Source organism: Astyanax mexicanus, chromosome 2 (genome assembly GCF_023375975.1).
Source record: "Astyanax mexicanus isolate ESR-SI-001 chromosome 2, AstMex3_surface, whole genome shotgun sequence".
NCBI classification, from domain to species: domain Eukaryota; kingdom Metazoa; phylum Chordata; class Actinopteri; order Characiformes; family Acestrorhamphidae; genus Astyanax; species Astyanax mexicanus.
Genome location: NC_064409.1, coordinates 19,183,724 through 19,208,774, shown reverse-complemented (window position 1 = coordinate 19,208,774; position 25,051 = coordinate 19,183,724). Strand labels below are relative to the sequence as shown.

The following is a 25,051-nucleotide window of genomic DNA, read 5'->3' as shown; positions in this document are numbered from 1 at the left end:
CTGCCATCTATGATCCATATGCAGTGACATGCCAGATAAATAAGCATGTGTGTCTCCTTGCATTGAATTTGGCTGTGTTCACACAGACAATTCTAGCCAGATACAGCCGGTCACTATCATTACCACCCACTGTGCTGTGCACTGTGGGAGTGTAATGCCATAAATTGTGTATTTCTGGTACACATGTGACACTGTGGATCGAATAATGTTAAAAACAACTTAAGAAAAAGAATTTCCCATCCATCTTGCACCCACTATCAGACCTCACTCCAGCTCCCATAATTCATGTCATCCTGCAATGAGAATTCTGGCCAGCATTCAGTGTCAGTCTTAATCTCCTAACACTTTATGATAATTGTTCATACAGATATCCCATAACCTTTGGCATGTCAGTACAATTTTCTTGATTTTATTATCCTTATTATAATATATCTAAACTATTATGTACAGAATAGCTGAAAATCTCCATCATTTTGCATCATTTTTTTCATCTTACTTAATATTTTCTTGCTTACAAAAATATTATGCTAAAGCAATCTGAAAAGTTTCTTTCAAGTTCACAGTAACAATGTTAAAACATGTTAAGGCTAACAAGTTAATTCAGCCACTTATATGGATAAAAATACGTCTCTGAACTTGCTTCATTTGTTTGCTATTGGCCCCACCTAGTGGTCACCTACAAGCACAGACAGAGTATGTTTGGTTTGTCCAATAAATAGTTTACATGGTCTTGCTAATGGCTGGTAGCTAGATTAACATTTTGTTAATAAACTGGTCTCTGCATTTAAGAGGTGATGTTAAATATGCAGTGTATCTACAGGTTCGGTGGAGTCGTGCACAGAGGAGAAAGCGAAGAAGATCAAGGCAGAGTATGAGAGGAAACTGAGCTCTATGAATAAAGAGCTGCAGAAACTGCAGTCAGCTCAGAAGGAGCATGCTCGTCTGCTCAAGAACCAGTCCCAGTACGAGAAACAGCTGAAGAAACTGCAGCAGGAGGTGTCTGAGATGAAGAAGACTAAGGTGTGCTTCCACATCCATTAAACAGTTGTTCTTGATATTATCTGAATGAACAAATAGAAATTCTCTAAAATGATCTGGAACTAAATATTTTTACATTGAGCAATAGTAAAAGTCAAGAAAAGTGAAAAATTAGGGAAGTTATGGGCTTCTGGTAAACATTTCCACTATTAATGCAACTCTCTTTTACACATTTATATACATCTTATATATGTAATTGTTTTTCTGCTATGGTTCTATGTAAAGACAGTATTGTATCTGTACTCTACTCATGGTAATGGTATGTACTATGGTCAGGTGGGACTAATGAAACAAATGAAGGAGCAGCAGGAGAAGAACCGTGTGTCAGAAACCAGACGGAACCGTGAGATTGCCACACTGAAGAAAGACCAGCGCAGACATGAGGTACCACACATTTAATCCAGTGCACACAGATATGGTACCACACAAGGCTTAGACTTAAAAACCTAGCATACATATTCTCTCTGCTTTTTATTTAACCCCATTTTTTTTCTCTTCTATAGCACCAGCTGCGGCAGTTGGAAGCACAGAGGAAACAACAGGAGCTCATCCTGCGCAGAAGAACAGAGGAGGTGAAGGAAAAAATAGGGGCTTGGGATTGGAAGGATGTTGTGAAAGGTTATATAGCACCACTGTATTGTATTTTTCGCACTATAAGGTGCACCAGATTATAAGGCGCACTATCAATATACGTCTATTTTCTTGTCAATTTTCATATATAAGGCGCACCGGGTTATAGGGCGCATTTTATGCAACACTAGTTACTGGAACAGTTTTCCTTCAAAATTTGTGTAATGCTAAGCTAAGTTAAGTAAACAAAACTGTAATAATAATAATAATACGATAAGAGTAGTTAAACGAATGCTGGATGTAAATCTACACATATTTCTCTCTTGAAAACTGTTTATTTGTGTGAGTAAAGCAATTCCATTTTCCGTTTATACAGTAAGTTTAGATTTACAGATTTCCACTAAAGCTGAAGCATTAGCCTTAGCAGCTGACCGCTAGCACTGAGGAACCCTGAGTGTAAGCCAAGGTGATATTATCTAATGGTTCGTCCCACGCTTATACCTCACAGTCTACAGTCCAATATACTTACCTCTGAAGAGCAAAAGAGCTAGCACTGTGATTAGCGGCTAATGCTAATGCTGCCCCAGCAGTGCTATCTGGGGTTAGCAGCAGACTACATGCCGGTAATACTCACCACTAAGCGGCCAAAGAGCTAGCGCTTAGCGCGGTTAGCAGCTAATGCTAATACTGCTGGAGAACTAAACTAAAACTAATGTATATCACTGTACTTCAGCAGACTGGCTTTACTGCTCCTTACATCCTGACTGGTAGAGTTCATACATAAGATGTACTGGATTATAAGACCTCACTGATAATTTTTTAGAAAATTAAAGAATTTCTGGTGTGCCTTATAGTCCGAAAAATATTGTATTATTATTATTTTTTTAAATACTTAAGCGTAATGGTATTTTGTGTTAATATATATATAGTGTTAATATATAGTGTCAATTGTATAAAAAAATATTAATATAATTAATGTCATTAAATGAATGAAGATCTTATAGAACAGTGCAATAATAAGGATTATGTAACTGATTTTGCTTTTGTATTTATTGCAGGTAACATCTCTGAGGCGACAAGTACGACCCTCCTCTGGGAAGGTCAATCGTAAGGTCAGTTTGCCTGAGCCTCTGCATGAGCCTGCCTCCCGAACCGGTCCCACCAGACCACAGGCTGCCGGGGCTACTGCACCCAATGGAACCAGGTACTGTCCACCAACATTTAACAGCTCCTCAGTCTTTTTTATTACTGGACTGATTCATTTTACATTTAGTGAAGAATGTTTGGTGTAAGTGTTTTAGTGCCTGTTTGTTTTTTTTTTTGTAATGAGTTACTACAGAAAATACAATCCTTCATCGTCCTTTAAAGTGTATTGTATTCACAGTAAAAGTGAAGACAAAAAATGCTAATTTTTCCATAATGCTTGAATGCATGAATTGTGTGTCATAGGAAATACCAAATGAGAACAGGGGGTGTGTCCACCAAGACAGCACGGGCCAAGTGGCAGTCACTAGAGAGGCGGATTAGTGACATCATCATGCAAAGGATGACTATCTCTAACATGGAGGCTGATATGAACCGTCTCCTCAAGGTCAGGACTGCAGTGGAATTAAAGTGCATTGTTGGGTTTTAACTCTGGATTGTAGTACAAAATTACCAATTACCAACTCTAAATAGTGATTTTTTAATATTATCTCATTTGGGATTTAATGTGCACAGCAACGAGAGGATTTGACCAAACGCAGGGAGAAGGTTTCAAGAAAGAGGGATAAAATTGCAGTGGAGGGAGCAGATGCAGAGAGGACTGTCCTGTCTTTCAACGAGGAGATGGAATCTCTTACTGCCAACATTGACTACATCAACGACAGCATTGCAGACTGCCAGGCCAACATCATGCAGATGGAAGAAGCTAAGGTACTTGGGGGAATGAGAGGCTGATGTGGTTTTTACAAAAATAGTCAATAACATTGTGTATTCATCAGACATGTACTACTGATGTAGTAAAAACTTTATGGCAAGTACTAAAATGGAGACCCTGCTTTTTTAAGTAGTACTCAGCATTAATTGTATAGTTAATAAAGGCTTTCAAATGTCTTACTTTGATGCCTCTGACATTCAACTGCAGCGCAGGGTTTCTCAACCTTTAACACCTCACATCCCACTTGTTCATAACAAGAAAGCGTAACGACCCACAAGGAAAAAAAAAAAAAATATATATATATATATATATATATATATATATATATATATATATATATATATATATATATATATATATATATATATATATATGTAGCTCTGGGAAAAATAAGTTACCACTTAAAAATTATGAGTTTCTTTGATTTTACCAAATTGAAAACCTCTGAAATATAATTTAGAGGAAGATGGATGATGACAAGCCATCAAACCAAGCTGATTTGCTTGATTTTATGCGCCAGGATTGGCTTAAAGTTGTCCAAAAGCAGTGTGTAAGTCTGGTAGAGGAGAACATGCCAAGATACATGAAAACTGTGATTTAAAAACAGGGTTATTTCACCAAAAATTCATTTCTGAACTCTTAAAACTTTATGAATATGAACTTGTTTTCTTTGCATTATTTGAGGTTTATTTCAGCCATTTCTCATTTTCGGCAAATAAATGCTCTAAATGACAATATTTTTATTTGGAATTTGGGAGAAATGGCTGTAGTTTATAGAATAAAACAACAATGTTAGTTTTACTCAAACAAATACCTATAAATAGCAAAATCTGAGAAACTGATTCAGAAACTGAAGTAATCTCTTAATTTTATTCCAGAGCTGTATGACTGTACCGTGTTTGTGTATGTTTTCAGGAAGAGGGTGATGCAGTGGATGTCTCTGCAGTGATCAGCTCATGCACTCTGTCTGAGGCTCGCTTCCTACTCGACCATTTCCTCTCTATGGCAATCAATAAGGTACAGCAGCCTACGTACACAGTATAATGCCAATCACTTGCATAACATAAAGTATATGTTATGGGCGTTAACATTATGGTTGCAATTCTAGGGAGCTATGATTTCCGCGTTGAGGAGAATCTCGGAATAGAAGGATAAAAGTGAAATACACACTGAAACACACAGAATTAAAAAAAAAAGTGAATTGTAAATTGTAAACTTTTGGTGTGCTTACTGTACTAACTACAAATGTTTCTGTTTTTTATACACATACATTCATATACATCATGATGTACGTGTATATAGCTGACTAGCTGTTGTGGAAAAAAGCACTAAAAGAACTAAGAATTTCTGTATTAACTGCAGTATTCCAATGACTTTTATAAATCTGACCAACAGCTTTTCTGCAAGTGTTTTTTTTTTATTATATATATATTTTTTTATTATTATTATTATTATTAAAAGAGGAGAAATTGCATATTTTCGTGGCCATTAGCATGTGGATTTATTCATTTTAAATGGTACACACAGGAAGTTAACTGAGTTCTTCTTCTGCCCCGTTATGGAGAAACTATTAAACCAAACTACAGATATACGGTTTCATTAATATTCATTTTACACAATTCTAAAAACATGAGGGCTATTTTTATATTTTAAAGTTAATATTAATTAGCTGCATCCCTATTTTGGTTGTTTGTTTGTAATTGATTTCTTGATATTTCCACAGGTACTGAAGACCACTAATATTAAAATAAAAAAAGTAAAAAAAAAAAGTGTGAAAAAAATGAAAATAGGAAAAAATAAATTTGGCAAAAATAAAACAGATATCACAGGCCCTTAAAATTCACGAATTTTAATTATTTTTAACAATAGTATGTATTCATTTAGCTATGCAATTATTTATTGGCCAAAATGACATAATAATAATAATAATAATAATAATAATAATACATCACATTATTTTCTGAAGAATTGGAATTCTCACTAAAACTAAAAATTGTGCAGTCAGATATTTACTCTCCCTCTACACAGGATCAGTGACTCACGGCATGCCTGGTTAAGAGCAAAGCCTTTACTACAGTCAGTGACAGATCACTAACTGCAGAGATGCCCCAGGAAGGTATCAGTTTCTGTTTTGAAAGTATCTCTTCCACTGCCAGGGCCTGCAGGCAGCACAGAAGGAGGCTCAGATCAAAGTGATGGAGGGCCGTCTGAAGCAGACAGAGATAAACAGCGCCACACAGAACCAGCTGCTCTTCCACATGCTGAAGGAGAAGGCAGAAGTCAATCCAGAGCTGGATGCACTTCTGGGGAATGCTCTGCAAGGTATGAGCCTCTCATAGGCACATAAACACACACACACACACACACACAGTTCAGCGCCAACACTGAAAAAAGTAACAGGTTTTATTCACTTCCTTCAAATGTGTGCATCATTTCCACAGGAACAAGTGGAAAACATGAAATAATATATGCTTGGGAGGAGGAATAGCCTGTAGCTCCTTCAGACAGAGTAATATCCTATACATTTACTTCCATTCATCAAAAGGATGGGTGCCCGGTTGCATAGAAACAAACTTTTATTTAAATTGAACATATTGGTGGTACTCACACCTCATAGATTATGAAATGTAGGCTATAGGGGTGTGCCACATCATATCGCATGCAATAATATTGCCAACATTTTTTAATATCATGAACGATATTGTACCATGAAATATTGTGCCATATCACCCACCCCTAATTATCACATTAGGGTACTGTTAAAAAATTCACACTGTTCTCATTTCTCATTATATAACTACTAGAGACAGATTATATCTGTCCAGTATAATTCATTTTACTTTAATCCTGGATATGTGGAGATATCTGGAGTGCATTATTAGTATCATGTCATTATGAACCATTGATTTCTGTTACAAATCTGATAAAATTATTGTATTGTTTTAGTGGGTTGTGAAGCACCCTCTATTGGTCCACAGGCCCATTTCACGGTGCTAGTGACACCACTTAAGGTATAAATAATATACTGTATCAGTCAAAAGTATGAAAAAACCTTCTTATATTTTTTTTCTATATTTTTTTATTTTATTTATTTTCTATATTGTAGATTAATATTAAAGACCTGATTAAAGACAAACTAAAAATGATGTATTTGTTTTTATTTTACCAAATTAAAAACCTCTGAAATATAATCAAGGGGAAGATGGATGATCACAAGCCATCAAACCAAGCTTAACTGCTTGATTTTTGCACCATGAGTGACATAAAGTTATCCAAAAGCAGTGTGTAAGACTGGTGGAGGAAAACATGCCAAAACGGTGATAAAAAACAGGGTTATTTCACCAAATATTGATTTAAAACTTTATGAATATGAACTTATTTTCTTTGCATTATTTGAGGTCTGAAAGCTCTGCATCTTTTTTGTTATTTCAGCCATTTCTTATTTTCTGCGAATAAATGCTCTAAATGACAATATTTTTTATTAGGAATTTGGGAGAAATTTTGTCTATAGTTTATAGAATAAAACAATAATGTTCATTTTACTCAAACAAATACCTATGAATAGTAAAATCAGAGAAACTGATTCAGAAACTGAAGTGATCTTTAATATTTTTCCAGAGCTGTATATGGCAATGATGTGCACATTCTAAATGAAGGAAATTCAGTCCATCACATTTTTCAGTGCAGCATGGCTCCCATATTTTACATTCCAGCCGGCTCTTTTTGAGTTGATTTTGATTTGCTTTTATCTCTTTGTCACCTGAACTCAAACAGAGCTAGGTAACACACCTGTCGGTAAGTAGAGGTCCCCATGTTCTCGCTCACAGCAGTACAAGAGTGCATGCATCGCCCTCAGACTAACCAAAAACATAACAGTAGCCCCAGTGTGCATGAGGTCATCCTTTTTTCTTAACATTAATTCATTTTCTGTCTGACACATCTGTACGGTTGAATTACACAGACAATGAGTTTGTAATTTAAACATATTTATATTAGAAGTGAATGGACAGGTGTTGAAGCAGGTGCTGAAGTGTGTTTTCAGTTAAGCCCTATCCAGACAGGATTAGTTTCTCAGGGGGTCCTTGTGTCTTTTTCTTTTTTATTTCCTCTGTAATTTTATTTCTGTATGGAATGACCATGTGTGTGTCTTTCTCAGACGTTCTCTGAGAACACTACAGGCTGAATTATCTGAACTCCGTGGTCCTCCGGTAATTTTTGTCCCGATTAGACGCACATCTCTGAGTTTCGTCACCTCACGTTTAATACAATAGCCATTTGTCCACTGCTACGCACCGCAATTACACTTTGGGCGCACGTTTCCATGGAGATCCACGTAAACACAACAGGAAGTGGAAATGGAGGAGCTACTGAACATGATGTCATGTGACCGAGAAAGCCAAAAAACTCACTGGTCCTGCTGCTTTTTTAAATTGCAGTCCGGATGCAAGAGTGTTATTACTGAGTAGAAGTGTGAAATATTTTTCACAGACATCCCCCTGAGAAACTAATCCCGCTTGGACAGGGCTTTAACCACTTTTATGTTAAGTTTTACATTACAGGAAAATGTGTTGAAATTGTCTGTTGTAATCAACCACATGACACTGACCTCTTTTAACCACGCTCGTTTTTACATTCCTAGGGTCGTAAAATGCAGACATATCACTGCTGTTTCCCAATAATTGTGAAACCCCAGCCCGTCTCCTAACCAGAATGCATGTCGGCTCTATCACAGTCTTTAGTCACGTCTGACTTACATCTATACATATACACTGGCATGCCAAAAGTCATGGGATCTCAGTATGTAAACTGATCGTGAAGTCGTGATGTGGTATCTTGTGAGTGAGGTTGAACACTGGCCAGCGGCTAATGGTAGGGCAAAGTGAATAATAGGAATTGGAGTGAGGGCTAATAGTGGATGCAGATGGATGAGACATTTTATGTCTGAAGTTGTGCAGGTATTTAAAATAAACCATAGAAGGTTTGCTTCCCATCGTGGACTAGGAGTGGGATAATGTTGATTATTTGAATTCGTCGACCACAAATCTTATTTTAGACTATTTGTTCATTTTGTAACCGTGTTACACAAAGTGCTGGGGACAGTAGTGCAATGGGAGATGGGTAAATTACTCACTCACACATGTTACACTCAACTTAGTTTTGTCTCCAAAAGTTCCCGAACACAACAGATTACATATTTAATCACTAAACATTTGTACTTTCCATGTTTAAACAACATCCAAATATTTTAATGTCTTTTAAAGCTCATGATCAGCTGTTTCTATAGTTTTTAGAGATGGAGGACAGGGCAGAAATAATCACTGACTAATCGACTACTCTAATAAATAATCATAAGATCATTCGACTATTATTGCCCATAATGATTTTGTAAAACTTGAAATATCACAAGAACATTCTCTACAATACTTAACATCTGTGTTACTAAAAAGGATAAAATACTCCTAAATAAGCAAATACCAGGAATTCTGTATTTATTGGTGTCAGTTTCACAGATTTTCATAAACAATATTCCTCACCACAGGTTTACTCTATTCATTTGGTCAGCACCACCCATGGAGTAATGAAGTAGTAACTTTAGTTAAAAATGAAATGGGGTGTAGTCTTAGTCACTTTATGGCTCCTGTGGTGCAATAGAAATATTGATATTTAATGTCACGTATCAATAATCTATCACATGCAAAAATAATAGAATATATCTCAATATTGATATTTTGTCCCACCACTCCCTTTGATAATGCGTTGGGTAGTAGTGATCACGACCAGCAGCAAATCATTAGAACTGATCCCACACACGTATCTTACAGATCAGTGCAGATCATCTTCAGCTCCTAATGAACATAGTAAATATCATGGGACATGAGACTAGATAGTTCCTGTCCCATGTCTTTTGGCATGGCAGTGCATTATGTATAAGAGTATAACGCATCAGACAGGTGCTTTCTTCCAAACTGAGCACTGAAGTGTGTGTCCCAGCTAACATGATTAATGTGTTTTACCCATGGATGGGACAAAGGGTTGGGATTGTTTGTATAACACGTTTTAACAGGTTTGAAATCTTACAAAAGGTTCTATTAACAATTTGTGTGCCTTTGTTTGATTTTTGTGTGCTTAGATTTACAATGTTGTGGCCTGTATTTTCTGTGCTTAGAGAATGGTGATGAAAGCAGCAGTGATGAATCTGATCGGAGTCCAGCCACTGAAGGGGGGTGAGTAACACAGTGTGCATAGCTCACTGCAGCTTGGAGCAATACATACAGTGCAAAAGCCTTATCAAAAAACTAAATTATTTAAATACATAATTTGTATGTGTTTAATATGTAAAGAACATGAGCATACGAAAAAGCTTAGACATTTTAAAAATGCAATTGATAACAAGTCAATAATTAATTAATTCATTTGTGTAATTTCAATTGCCTTTTTTTTAATTGTCTTATTGGATAACTATATATATTTAAGATTATATTTAATCCATATCGGCCTATACAGCCCTATATTATAATGTAATTCTGCCCTTTAAGTGCTTTATTTTGTCATATTATCATTTATTCATTCATTAAGTTATTAGTTGTTAATCTTTACAGTTATTTACTGCTGTTAATATCAGTTTCAGTGAAGAACAGTGTATGCTATCTAACTTATAAAATGTAAACTCATGTACAGATAAGTATTTGCATGTGTAAGTGCAAGTAGTGTCACTATCATTAGTGCTATTTTCCAATATAGAATTTGCTGTTATGTGAATGTTTTTTTTAGAAGTTTTGTGCTCTGTTTCAGCTCTCTAGCCTCAGATCTAATGAAGCTGTGTGGAGAATCCAGACCCAGAAGTAAGGTATGATAAAACACTTCTTATATGTAAATTAATGATGCATTAATTTAACTAACAAATTTAGGGGGAAAGTTCCCTAAAAGTTACCAGTATGTTAAATGCAGTATGTAAATAGCAGTGTACTTTTATGTTTGGCTTATTGGCTTCCACAGTTGGATTTGTTCATTCATTTTTAATTTTAAAATAAATTAAATAACAGTCTGCCTATTTAGTGTAGAATTGTTACTGAGTCATTAACAGTGCCTTACCCTGCGTTCACACTGAAACGCGACGAGTCGCTTGTGCCGCCCAGCGTTTGCCGCTTGTGGGCGTGTCAAGCTCAACGCATGCGTTTATCATAGTCCAGCCTCCGACAAGAAAAAAGGCACAAAAAAGGAATCGCTTGGCCACTTTATTCTACAGCTATAACTCCCAAACTTGCTGGACTCTTGGGCATTTCTGTGATTTAACTGCTCTGGAAATGCAGCTCTTCCCGCAGATCGACGTGGGTCCACCCCACTCTACAGAATGAACAGGAAAAGAAACTAGATGTTCAGAGAGCAGAAGCTTGAGGACGTCGGACCGCTTGTTTGTGATTGGTCCAAAGAAAAGCTAGAAGCCAATCGGGTTAGAATGTCGCTTAAAGTTGAGAAAAATTCAGCTCCGTGTCGCTTGTTGCCTCTCGCGTGTCGCGGCGACATATCGCGCCCTGCCATAGGAAATGAATGGTCACCTGTTGCTTTGTCGCTTTCCAGTGTGAACGCAGGGTTAAAACCTTATGCTACCAACATAATGTGCAAGCAGTATGTTTGTGGGGTTTGTAAAAGTACAATGTGTATTAGCCAACCAGTAAAATGAGTTCTAAAGCTTTATTTGTTCTGCAGGCTCGTAGAAGAACAACCACACAGATGGAGTTGCTGTATGCCAGCAGTGCTGACCCTGATGCTCCTCCAGATGATTTCTCCGCCCCTCTCCTGCCGGTGCTGGAGAGCCCAGATGCCAGCGGGGGCCGGTTGTCTCCCTCTAGTCTGATGTCCAGGACAAGCATGTATGTTTTGCTGGAGCTGTATGTCCGTAATTGTTTTGGTGATAGATAAAGGGGCCTTATAGATGTGAACCTGTAGTTAGTATCAGGTGACTCATTAATTTTCATTAATTAAAACGTATTAATTTCTTGTCTCATGCAGGTCTGGTGTTAGATCTCCAACAGCAACTGAAAGGACGTCAGCAGCGGAGCGATCTCCACTGACCCGCAGGAGAATACAGGAAAGAAGTCAGACCCCCATAGACAAGCCCACCAGCCCGGACAGCAAACAGTACGAGTTCAGCTACAGCCACACCAATTTGCTACGCTTGACTCTTTTCAGTCAGCACATTTTGAATTCTTTTACTCTTTACATAAAGTAGTTTTTTGTTTACTTAGTTCAATAGTTCTTATTATATGGATAAGAACATTATTAGTAGACTATTTATTGTATACCAGCTCAACCTCTTCACAACCTCTCAACCTCTTTACAACTTTACAACTGATGCTTTCAAATAGATTAACAGACAAGAAATTCTATTTAACCTTAACAGCAAAGCTGTTAACTAAAAGCCATTCCAGGTGATTCTACCTCATAAAGCTGACTGACAAAATCCAGCCAAGATGTGCAAAGCTGTCATGTAAGCAAGATGTGCTAGTTTAAAGAATTTATAATAAAATATAATCTATACTATGCGGATTATTTTAGTATTAATTTACAATGCAGATATTTTTTGAATAATGAACAAAAAATACATTATCCAAACTTTTAACTGGTACTATATAAGTCCTAAATCCTACCTGTCAAAAATGCTTCAGCTAGCTGTTTTGGTACCACTTTAAAATAAGACTACATTTATATTGGGTTTATAAATGGTTTACAATTAGTTTATTAATGTTTACTAATTAGGTCTGCATACGTAGAAAGGGCAACAATGTATATGGCTGTGGGTTCACTATTTGGAAAACAACAGGTCATTGTTGCCCTTTCTATGTATGTATATATATTTTTAAGGCATTTACAACCTAATTAATAAATTAATTAAATAAGCTAATTGTAAAACATTTATAAACACTTTATAAAGGTAGTCTTATTTTAAAGTGGTACCGATGTTTTTTCTGAATAAACGTAAATGAGTGCGAACGAATAAGACTAACATACAGTGCTGATATTTTTTCACTATGCCTTCAGCTTCTTAATCTTTTTTTGAGATTACAGCCTGCAGTGTGTGTTTCATTCCTGCTGTTTTCTTCCAGGTCTGATGACTCTTTTGTGTTAGAAGCTCAAAGGTAGCTGTTTCTTAGAGCCTCCCCATTCTCCTCCCCCTCTAACATGCCTGTCTTTGATCCTCTGATCCTCCGCTTGTCTCTACATTAATCGGAGAGCAAAGCCTGTTTGTTCTTTTAGCCGCATGCTGCCTGCAGCCATTATGGATGTGCATGTACACAGTGTCATTTTTAATACATTCGGCTGATACCATTTCATTATACTGTGTTATTATAACACGTTTTGTTTCCGACCCATTACTCTTTCATGTGTAAAGCTGTGGCCCTGAGCACTCACCATTATTAATTGATGATACACTTTATTTTGTAATTGAGTAGAGTTTAATGCATTTTTAACCTGCAGTCTAACTTTTTATAAGCATGCATCATCAAAGCACCCTACTTGTAAATGCCTCAGCATTTTATAATAGATTAATTTGTCACATTTATGTCTAAATAACATATTTTTTTGGTTTGTTTTCTGTGCAGGGGAGTGATCAACCCAGTGGCATCCTCAAAAGGCAGTCGAGCACCCAGGCTGCAGTGTGTGTACACAGCTGAGGGACACACTAAAGCCTTGATGTGTGTGGACTCTACTGATGATTTACTATTTACCGGTTCAAAGGGTAAGACAACTCTGCAACCTCCATTATCAGGAGAGTTTTGGTTAAAGAATGAACCAGTTATACTGGGAATAAAGTCATGCATTGGATTTATTTGGTTCCAGTAATTTATCTCTGATTAAAATCAATGCATGAGCACTGAGACGTCCAAAATCTGTGAATATAAATCTTTATTAACATTGCAGCACTTTTTTGTGCACAATAATAATTTGAAAGAAAATGCATGCAGATGTGGCCAGTCTTAATTATAGGCAACACCATGGACAATGCTTAGAGTACATTGCAGTGTGATTTCAGTCAAATTAAATATAAAAAATATTGCCCTAATGTGGGACATCAAAAAAATTATTTGAAAAAATAGTTGCACCCAGAGAGAAAAATCAGATTGTATTGCTGTTAAGAAGGATGACAAAGATTACCGGAAGCAATAAATAAATAATAAAGAAACTCTTGGTCACATTTATTAAGCTATGCATACCAAAGATGTGTGTAAGGCATGTGTGACACTGCAAAATGCCAGTCATCTCAGCATCTCAGAGTTGTAGAGGTTCCTAATGGAGTCCTGTGATAATCAGTCCCATGCAGCTCCAATATTCCCACATAGTTCCTGTAGATTTTGCTGCGGTAGCGTTTCGTGTGTGTTCAGAAAAGGTAGACCCACTGGTTGCTGGACTAACGTTGAGCTGTCAGAGGGCCTGAAATGAAGACAAAACATGATCTGGCATTGTACAAAATTGCACCAAACACCATTAGACTAGGTTTTCTGGACATGTAATGCACGAGAACAAACCTCCATGACAGTCAGGCACGACTACCCACCAAGCTTTATTCCTGTCAGTTAATTCCTTCTGGGTGCAGCTATTTTGTGATGACAAGTGTCACTTATTATAAATATGGATTAACCCAAGATTAGTTTATATGGGGTCAAAGTCACTCAATGTCGCAAATAGCAATTTTCCATTTAAAAACTCCATCTACATATAACTCAATCAACTAGAAGTCTCTGTCTGTTTTTGAATACAGTATGCTGGGCAATATGACTAACTATGTGCTATTACATTATGATTCATTGGGTTTTTTTACAATATGCATATGATATACTTTTCTGTACATGTTATGGATAAGATCAGGGCTGAAAAAGCACAGACCAACTGCACATTTCATTACCAAGAGTACGGCAAATAAAAAAAATCATTGTGCTACGCAATTTAAAAAAGGCTTCTTTTTTAGAATGTCATACAATTTGTCAGTATATGATATTATATGATATATGAAATATGATATTGTGTATCATGAACATGTCTTTAAGCCCACTCCTACTAAGCGCATATATCTATTTCTGTGTTGGGTGCCAGACCGCACATGTAAGGTATGGAACCTGGTAACAGGGCAGGAAATCATGTCTCTGGGAGAACACCCCAGCAGTGTGGTTTCTGTCAAGTACTGCTCCAGCCTGGTCTTCACTGTCTCCACCTCCTACATCAAAGTGTGGGACATCCGTGATTCAGCCAAGTGCATCCGAACACTGACGTGAGTTACACTCAGGACTGTGCATCCCTTATTTTATAGTTTATTTGGGATGTAGGAGGAAATAAATGAATAATAATAGAATAATAATAATAATAATAATAGGGTTTGTTGTAGTGATCTTGTTTTACTGCATTTTAAAATAACGCTCTGTTTCTGTAACAAAAAAAAAAAAAAAGCTTAATTGTAGCTGTATTTTTCTTTTTGTGTCAGATCTTCTGGGCAGGTGTCTCAGGGTGATAGCTGTGCTGCTATGGGCAACCGAGCCGTTGCCATCCCTCCTGGAGAGAATCAGATCAACCAGATCGCGCTGAATCCTTCAGGAACGTTCATGTATGCTGCAGCTGGCAACTCCGTTAGAATGTGGGATCTGAGAAGGTACGGAAAAAAGGACTGAGCATTAAGAGTGGCAGAAGCTGGCTTGTATTTGTCTTTCTGTCCTACTAAAAGTAATTTAAAAACTCTCTTCAAGCTGTTGAGTGTGGAATATGGAGCTACACTAGTGTTTACTTCCTCTATTTAAACTCTTAGTTGAACTCAATAACTCAGACTGGTCTGGTCTGGTAAATCACACTGCTCCATTAATTTTGTCCCTTTTCCAAAAATACAGTTAAGTACCAGCATTTAAAAAATGTTACCTTGATCTCATCCATGATTTAATCACCGAATATTGTTGTGTTATAATACTTATGTATACTTACGTATTAGTTATTAGTTTTTAATAGATTGGGACCAATAATACAAGTCTCATAATAATTATTTTAGTCACATTTAAATACTCATTATCAACAGAATTCTATTTATTGGATTTTTTTTTGTGACACAGCTACTTTAAATGTTATTACATATTAAGTTAGGTACTAAATTGCATTCACATTGAATTTATTTTATGTATTGACAGCTTAAAGAAAGCACGAAAGAAAGCCCAGAGCATAGCAACAAATCGCTCTAGCAAACATTAAGAAATATGTAATTAATTGTTGTGAATTCCTAGAATGCTCCAAACAAAATCTCCCATCCAATCTAAATTATTTATAAAAACCTGAACAATAAAAAGACAAAGACAAAAAAAGTGTTTTAAGTTATCACTTTATAAGGTCCACATGTTTTAAACCTACAATTAAGAACATTTTATATGAAATGCCTACTGTAGGTGCATGTATAGTGTAGGTTTATTGACTTTAACTCAGCAATACTTTTCAGTTTTATTCTTTTATTCCATTGTTAGTGTGAAGAACCCTTACATTAAGTGATGGTTCTTCAAAAATCTAAAATGTTATTTTATATAACTAATGGGTGTGTGGCTAGTCTTGGTTTTAGAGGTCTACCACCCTAAGAGACATAACAAACCTGACTCTTAATATTCAGGTGATCCTGAATACCTTTATTACCCGTGGAAAGTGTGTGAGAGGTAAGGTTAGATCTTAAATTTAAAGGTAGATTACCAGGATGAGGAAAGGTCACTCCTACTCTTATACTCACATACTTTTGATTTTTAAATCAACTTCATTAAAAACAGCGTCACAGTCTGATCTGTTTTCTCCTCTTTCAGGTTTGTTTCTACAGGGAAACTAACAGGTCACCTTGGGCCAGTAATGTGTCTTGCAGTGGATCAGCTGGGCAGCAGTCAGGATGTGGTCATCACAGGGTCCAAGGACCACAACATAAAGGTACACAAACAGACTAAAACACTCATTGGGCTGAGATTGTGTCTTCTTTGGGCTTCGTGTGTGGGTTGTACTTAATTACTACCTTTCAACCAATGCTCACTCACAGCTACGCAGGCTACTGGTGCTAATTTGTGGTTTGCTGAACCTAAACAATAGCTTTAAAATATTAATCAAGCTCTCAAGGTTCGACAAATGTTATTATACACAGCAGTCCCCAAGTATGTACTTGTGCACCCTGTCATTATCAGTTCTGTCCAATTACTGCATGCTAGTGGGAGAGTGTAGACGGGGAGCTTCCCTGAAAACTGTGTGTGTGTGTGTGTGTGTGCGTTTTTTACATGCTTTGTTTCTTTGTTTCAGATGTTTGATGTGGTGGAGGGGGCTCAGGGGAGCATTTCTTCAACTCATAACTTTGAGCCTGCTCATCGGGATGGCATGGAAGCCTTGAGTATACACGGAGACTCGCTGTACAGTGCTGGCAGAGACCATTGCATCAAGAAATGGGACTTATCTAGAAAGCAGCTTCAGCAGGTATGAGAGAGAGAGATCATATATAGCAGTAGTTGGATGATGTTTTATTGCATTTGGGGATATACAAGCCCTTGGCAAAGCTATAAAGCTTGCTTTTACGATAATGAAGACAGTCAAGGGAGCCAATTTTCTGACTGTTTAATGCTTCCTTCTACTACGGTTTTGTTAAACTCAGCTACCCTGGGGTACTTTCCTTATGCTTAGCCATTGAATAAGTGCTTGCTGGTTTATTCTTAGATAAATGGTCTTCCTAATAATATGTAATAGGTGCACAGTGTACTGTAAACACACTTTTTTTTGTTTGTATGTCTTTAAATCCTTGTTATTCCAAAATTGAATAAAAAACAAATAGCAAAAAAATATTGTTTGGGCACCTAATTCACTGAAGAGAAAAAAAAAATTAATAATAATGTCTCATAATTATGTAGTTTGAACTTTAAGATCTAATACGTGTGTCTTCTGCACCAAGCAGCAGGTAGACAGAGCCCATTCGGACTGGATGAGTGCTTTGACGGTGGTTCCAGGATCCAGGGTGCTACTGACTGCGTGCAGAGGAGGACTGCTGAAGTTATGGAATTCAGACACACTCAGACCTCTAGGGGAGCTAAGAGGACACGACAGTGGTGTCAACAGCATCTCCACTAACAGCACTCATCTCTTTACAGCCTCAGAGTGAGTCTTAAATATGCTGCACACCTCGATACCAGACTACAGTGGTTCTTTAAGATTGTTTAAGTGCTCACCTAAACATATCTACAGTGGTGCTTGGAAGTTCTCTATAATTAGCACTTAGTATTAAGGTGAAATTAGATTCATGTTGTTTTGTTTTTTTTCATCAGTGAAATGACAGATCAGGTGTGAGCGTTTTATTTAAAAAAACGGGGATATTTTAAAATCCTCTCATTAAAACCCGTCTGTGAAAGTGTATCATGGCATAAAGAAAGAAGATTTTTTATCAAATGTTTGTCATTTTAAGTAGGATATAAGGATACGGTAGAAAGAGAAGAGAAGACCACCTTGTAAACCCTGTCCCTACAGTTTCAACCCATAACCCCAACCTCCAATACCCCTCCCTATTGCACCCCACCCCACCTTCAAATAGCCAGATCAACACAGTAGAAAATGAGCAAAAGTTACATTTACACCTGCAAAGAATAAGAGTTGTAGAATAATTGAAGGTAAACAGATGCATTAACAATAATAATAATATAAAGTAAACAGAGCTTGGTCCAGAGATTCAGAGTAGTTTTGCAAACTTATCAACAGCATTTTTCCAGGCCTTTAAAAAAAAGAAAGGAGATTCCTGAGGACAGTAAAATAGATGTTAATGCTGATCAGGCTGGAAAAGGTTACAAAAACATCCCTAAACATATTTTAAAGAGTTTGAACTCCACAGTTTGTCGAGCTTGTGTATAAATGGAGGAAATTCCAGATCATTGTTCGCAGAAAACGTGAGGAAACCCACCAATATCTCAGAGTTAAAGCTATTCTGTACAGAATGAGCCAAGCATTTGTGCAGGACTGATCAACAGTTGCCAGAAACGTTTAGTTGCAGTTATTGCTGCAAAGGGAACACACACCTGATACTGAAAGCAAGGGTTAACATCATTTGCTATCGACAAATATGTAATAATGGATCATTTTCCTAATATTTTGTCTAATTTATGAAAGCTAGGTTCTCTATCTACTTTTAGGACTAGAGTGAAAATCTGATAATGAAAATTCTAAAGGCTTCACAAACTTCAAGCATCACTAAAGATTTGCCAACCCACACATATTCACACTGCTCTTGAATCACCACACTTATCACAATGCTGTGAACTGGCCACCTCATACTATTCACATTTTTTACAATTCATATCCTGCACCCATCCAGATTCTTTTTCTGTTAAGTCACTGGCATGATCAATACATATACACACTCACATACTGTTACACAGACCAAAGAGCATCACACAGTATATTACCCAGCAACATTCCCTCTCTTAAAACATAAGGTATGCAAAAACTCTAAATACTGTTTCTGTTGCTCTTTGTTGCAGAGACAGAACCGTGCGGATCTGGCAGGTTAAGGGTTCTCTGGACGATGGGCTCTACTGAAGCGCAGCACAGGACTGGTGTTGGACTATGTGTGCGTGTGGTAGAGAAGCTAAAAGATCTCCAAAGTCCTCTGTCCTCACCAATATTTTGTTTTTTTGTGGTTTCTTTGCTCAGGAGTGTTTGATTTTCTGCTCTGGCTGTCGTCCGTGATGATGATCAGCGTACGTCTATATGTACCCTGCTTGAGAACGCATCCTGGAGTGCAGTCAGCTGAAGCTGCTGATGACCACAGTGGCAGATGCGTAGGTCATGTGCTTATAGCCGAAAGGGGCTTAAAAACCAAAGCTGGGCTTTCGGTTTTGAAACGCTGTGAAACTCGCGACAGCACAACCTATTCATTTGGACAGGACGGGACCAATATGCTCTTAAATTATACACGTTTGATTAATGTCAGTACTCTCCAGTGGTTGGTGACCAAAGTGCAAAAAAAAGCTCAGAAAAGCTTTTCCTCAGTATGTCAATGATTTTGCTATCTACTGGTACAAATACATGTTCACCTGTTCTGTTGTCTGTTCAAAATCAGTATTTGTGTTGTGTGTAAATATGACTGTGTCTGAGTTCTGAAGTGCTGATCTTTAAACACGTTCAGACACTATAGGGTAGTTTACCCAAACAGGAATTAAGCCTTGTCTTAGACTACACAGAATTTTAAATGAAGTAGTCTAGGGTAGCCTTAATTCCTTTCTGGAAAGCTGACCAAATATCTCTTGGACGGGTTTTGGCTTTACACTCTGAAAATTGAGGTGTTACAAATGGTTCTTTGTTGGATAAAAGTCCTAAAATAACCTATTTTCCTATTTTGCTCCCATAATGATAAGTTTGAACCATGTTGTATGAGATCAAAGGCCACTACTGCCATCACACCTTGTCCAGACACTTGTCTGCAACATAACAGGCATTTTGTTTATTCTGATTACATTATTTATTACCAAATTAAGTTCATTTTGTTGATCAACTCATCCATCCCCCACAAGGGTGAGTTTCTTGGGAGCAAAACGTGTACAACTTGTACCTTTTAATTGTTTTATTATTTTTTGTTGTAATAATATGGTTTTGGGCATGGTGCAGGTGTGTGACAAATTTGTTAATAATCTTTGCATTGGGTTTACAATTGGGCTTCTTTAGGCATTTAAGAAATCATACCCAACCATCTGTTATAAACATTCAAACTATACTCTTTAAGAAACCAAAAGTGTTTCTTTAAAGGTATTGGGTGTATAAAGAACCATTTGAAGCGCCTTTACTTTTGAGGGTGTAAATGGGATAATTCACTGGAAACTGGAACACTGTCTTAACATTGCCTCTTTAATGCTGTATGTCATTCCAGGTCAATACATTTCATCTCTGAATTGATCTTTTTGTTTCTGAGTTTTACTTGTGGCTTAATGAATGTAAACAGACCAGAGCTTGTACGGTCATGAAAAACCTGGAAAAGTCATGGAATTTAAAAAATAGCAATTTTCAGGGCTGGATAAGTTTTAGAACGTTTTAGAAAAGTCATTGAAATTTGATCTACAAATCTTTGTGTTTCCATTTATCGATGGAGAAAATCTCTATCCCTACACAATGAAGTCCTCAGGATCTGACACACATTTTATTATTAAAGATTGTGTGTCAACATTTTTATTAGATTATAGTATAAGTAGGTCTACGATAATTAAGTTTTGTTTATAGTTTTAGGTGATTTTTGGTTTTATTGTCCATGTCTGCACTGATATGTTAAAAATTGTATGGTCATGAAAATTTGCCATGAAAGCATGGAAAAGTCATGAAAAAAATCATGGAAATTTATGGGTTAAAACCCTGGGTGTATGAACCCTGACAGACATGGCAAAGGCATGGGAGAGGAACTTGTGTTACTTTGGAAGTTAAGAACACAGCCATGGAAGCTAAAGAACACTCCATTAAATTGATGCACAACTTTAGAAATGCAACATCCCACCTATCATTTAGATCACCTGTCTTTGAGCATGCTGGCCAATGTTACAATGTACACAGGTGTGGGTGTTTCCAAGCTGTCCCCTGCACAAACACTTAATTACCGGTATTTTAAATCTGAATATTATACTACTCTCCCATGACTTTTGATATGTTTTGCATATCAGCACACTGGTTTTGCATTTACTGGTTATGAACATGACTTTTTTTTACACATAGAAACATGCAATTAAATGTTTTTGTTGTTATTAATCAGAATCAACTACAGACAGGGGTGGTCTTTGCAGTCCTGTAATAATGCAACAAATGCACTTCTGCACTTTACCAGTAGGGGGTGGTGTGGAAATGTGAGTCCCTGTATGAAGCATGGTGTTCCTACAGTACATACAACCTACAGGTCTGAAGGTATGCTGTATAAGGTTATTACAGAGCCGTGAGCTGAAAGTCCAGTTCCTGCGATCTGAGGAGCCGTTAAACCAAGAAACGGAGGGTGAATGCTGAGACAGTTCTCGAAGAAACTTTAAACACAATCTTTATGAGTGTTATAATCATAAAAATGTACATATTTTGACGTCCAAGTACACTAAATGGACAGAAGAATTGAAAGTACATGTCTAAATCACTTTAGACAGCAAGTCTGCCTTTATTAAGATTAGTGAAAGAATGGTTGGAGCTGAAGAGCTCACTGAACTCCCCAGTGTGGTACTGTAACAGGGTGTTAATTCTGCGACAAGTGGCCAGCTGGAAATATTTCTTTCCTCCTAGATATCCCACCATCAACTGTGAAAAGATATATTTCACCATCAAAAACAGAAAAGTCTGGATACAGGTGATGTAGTCTTTAAAAAAACTGGGTTAGTCTTATGGGTGCATCATTACAATTGCATGAGTACATAGAAAAAGACAGGGAGGAAAATCTATAATATACTGACCCTGTGGGTAAGTATACAGTATCAGTCAAAAGATCACATCTCCTCAGCCGATGTGTTTCAGAGATTTGGGTGATTTGGGATGAGCTGGAGCTTCACAGCGTGAAGGAAAAGCAGCAACTGTAACTATTGTTCAGCACCTCCAGAAACTCCTTCATTAAGACGCTAAGAAAACTATTCCAGGTGACTCTACCTCATGAAGACACTGAGATTAAAATACCAAGAGTGTGCAGATCTGTCCTCAAAGAAAAATCTGTTACTTCTTTGGTACATATTCTGGTTTGTTTAACATGTTTTGTTTACAAAATAATTCCACATGTTCCTGTATAGCTTTAATATAGTCTTCAATATTACATTTACAATGTAAAAAATAATCAAAAAGAAAAAGCGTTTATTTTGCGTGAGAATTTTAAACCTGATCATATAACTCGTTACTTATTACTGTGTGTAGGAGTGTGGAACAATGTTGGATTCCATTTGAGCTTAATTTTTTTAAATTCCAAGTAGGATATTTTAACTGGAATACCCCCACAAATCCGATCTAACTTATCAAGAATTAATTACTTGAATTCCCTTCTCTCTGAATGTTAATGTGCGGAAAAAAACAATCCAAAACATTTTAAGAAGTTTGAAAGTATCCTTAAGACTATTACACGTGTCATGATGAAACTCATCATGATGGCTCTCATCAGGACCACCTCAGGAAAGGATGAATTGAATGAGAAGGTGTATACACAAAAACAATAAGAAGAAAAATAAGAATTCAGAAAAAAATTACCATTTCAGTTTCTGAATCAGTTTCTCGGATTGTGCTATTAATAGGTATAGGTTTGAGTAAAATGAACATTGGTGTTTTATTCTATGAACTATGTACAACAATAAAAATTTTGTCATTTAGAGCATTTATTTGCAGAAAATGAGAAATGGCTGAAATTACAAAAAAGATGCAGAGCTTTCAGACTCTTAAAGTTAATACTTATAAAGTTTTAGGAGTTTAGAAATCCATATTTCATGGAGTAACCCTGGTTTTTAATCACAGTTTTCATGTATCTTGGCATGTTCTCCTTCACCAGTCTTACACACTGCTTTTGGATAACTTTATGTCACTCCTGGTGCAAAGATTCAAGCTGTTTAGCTTGATTTGATGGCTTGTGATCATCCATCTTCCTCTTTATTATATTCCAGAGGTTTTCAATTTGGTAAAATCAAAGTGGTCAATTATTTTTTTTCCAGAGCTGTACATATAACCATAAATTATAAACAATTCAATTAAACCAAATTGCAGCTCAAATGTATGTGCCAACTTCTGAGCTCCATACTCCTGTAAGCCAGGCTGCAGGCAGTCTCCTGTAAATCAGCGGGGTTTAGATCTGATTTCAGAGAATATTTCATCCGTGCTCAGACCAGCCCCTTAAAATAACACGACCTTGTTTTTAACAGCACTTGTGTTCGGATCTGATTAGGAAATATGAAACCTTTTCAGCTCAGCAGGAGACCTGCAATTCTGAGAGTATAGTGAAGAGCTCCCCACTCACCCACCCACCTTTCTTTCTTCTCTCTCTTTCTCTGTCTGTGTCTGTCTGTATCTCTCAGGTGCAGAGTGGATTGCTTAATCAGGCATAGCTTTTAAATCAATCAGGATGTCTCACCAGGGAGAACAAAAGCTCTGATTTGTTAGTCAGGCTCTCTCATTAACAGCCAGATTGCTGGTACTTCACTCTCTCCCAACAGCCGTCCCTCAGTGTGAGCGGTTGTGTACGTACCTATGTGGACAAATGTTTGTGGACACCACTAGTATGTAGTGAATGCCCTCAGCTTCTTTTAATTAAAACTTTTTCCTCAGTCCTGTTACCAGAAATCAGGTGACATTTAAAAGCCACGTTTAAAAGCAAGTTCACTAATTCCTTTGATTTTTTTCTCAAGAAAGTGTTTTTGTTTCTTAAGAAATGGTTGACTGCATTTTTAAATAGATGTTTCAGATGGGGTAATGTGTTATGGTAACAGGAATGAGTGAAATCCAGGGACACAACTAAAATGTGTATTTTAACTAAAATATTATAGACTTATTATGAAAAAAATATTTTTAAAGCATAGATAGAATTTGAAGTCACACAACAATGCGAAAAAAAAATGTCTCTTTAGTATTTTATTAATTATATTTCATGGTAAAGTTTATAGTTAGAGAGTGAGGACACACACTAAGAAAAGTAAGTACAGATTTGTATTTAAAAGAGTATAAAGCTTGTCGCTGGGGCTGAACCTTATATTGAGGTACAAAAAAAGTACCTTTTTTGTACCCATGTTTTTTGTGCCAGTAAAGATTATAAAGATTATAAACATTATCATCAACTAAATATGGCTCAAAAACTTGATGATCCAAAATTGTCTGGCTTTCAAATAAAAGATGTGCAATTTAAATATATATTGTTTATTAGTACAGTGATACAGAATACTGAATGTACCCTTTGGCTGGTTAAACGGTACAAAGCTGTACTTCCTGCTGTTAGAAATTACTTTGTACTTCAGAGGGAACAAATCTGACCCTGTAAAGATCAATATTGTACCTTTAAGGGTAAAATTATGAAGAGTGTACCTTTGAGTACAAAAAAGTACTCATATCGTACCTCTGTTTTTTAGAGTGTAGGTAGCAAATGCTATTCTTTTAGTGTTTTTATTAGTAGTTTTTATTAATGTTTTTAACTACACATCTTACTTTTGCAAATAGGTCAATGTAGAATACACCATGCTTAACACTGAAATATACTTTAAAGATAATTTTGTGTGCACATTCATACACTGTAAACCCAGAAGTTGTTTTAACTTAAATAAATTAAGTCTGTTTTACAAATATATATATATATATATATATATATATATATATATATATATATATATATATATATATATATATATTTCTAAACAATACTCAACTATTTTGAGTTGAGCCGAACATTTGTGGGCACTTATATACATTTAAACTGAGATCTTTGAGTTGAACCAACTTATAATAACTGAGTTTAGTCTGTTGCCATTGGCAGCTTCTTTTCCACTGGCTTCTGTCACAATCTATCTATTTGCATACTGGGTGTTTCCC

At 36.6% G+C, this 25,051-nt stretch overlaps 1 protein-coding gene across 12 annotated transcripts in view; it reads left to right on the top strand.

Moving 5' to 3' along the window:
- The window catches only part of LOC103029962 (kinesin-like protein KIF21A), a 64,442-nt gene extending 43,999 nt beyond the window's left edge, over positions 1–20,443 (top strand). For 4 of the 12 annotated variants that reach the window (XM_049473656.1, XM_049473655.1, XM_049473661.1 and 1 more), the window contains 21 exons: positions 821–1,020; positions 1,315–1,422; positions 1,542–1,610; positions 2,667–2,812; positions 3,058–3,199; positions 3,328–3,522; positions 4,442–4,543; positions 5,683–5,848; positions 7,301–7,321; positions 9,693–9,750; positions 10,319–10,373; positions 11,234–11,397; positions 11,537–11,665; positions 12,631–12,663; positions 13,129–13,265; positions 14,618–14,792; positions 15,003–15,167; positions 16,342–16,459; positions 16,820–16,990; positions 17,460–17,662; positions 19,033–20,443. In XM_049473656.1, the coding sequence (XP_049329613.1) occupies positions 821–1,020; positions 1,315–1,422; positions 1,542–1,610; positions 2,667–2,812; positions 3,058–3,199; positions 3,328–3,522; positions 4,442–4,543; positions 5,683–5,848; positions 7,301–7,321; positions 9,693–9,750; positions 10,319–10,373; positions 11,234–11,397; positions 11,537–11,665; positions 12,631–12,663; positions 13,129–13,265; positions 14,618–14,792; positions 15,003–15,167; positions 16,342–16,459; positions 16,820–16,990; positions 17,460–17,662; positions 19,033–19,090 (2,615 nt within the window). In that variant the 3' untranslated portion in view covers positions 19,091–20,443. The remainder of the gene's footprint in view (positions 1–820; positions 1,021–1,314; positions 1,423–1,541; positions 1,611–2,666; positions 2,813–3,057; positions 3,200–3,327; positions 3,523–4,441; positions 4,544–5,682; positions 5,849–7,300; positions 7,322–9,692; positions 9,751–10,318; positions 10,374–11,233; positions 11,398–11,536; positions 11,666–12,630; positions 12,664–13,128; positions 13,266–14,617; positions 14,793–15,002; positions 15,168–16,341; positions 16,460–16,819; positions 16,991–17,459; positions 17,663–19,032) is intronic. The other 8 variants (XM_049473663.1, XM_049473665.1, XM_049473657.1 and 5 more) reach the window with 5 other exon arrangements.
- The last annotated feature ends 4,608 nt before the right edge of the window (positions 20,444–25,051 follow it).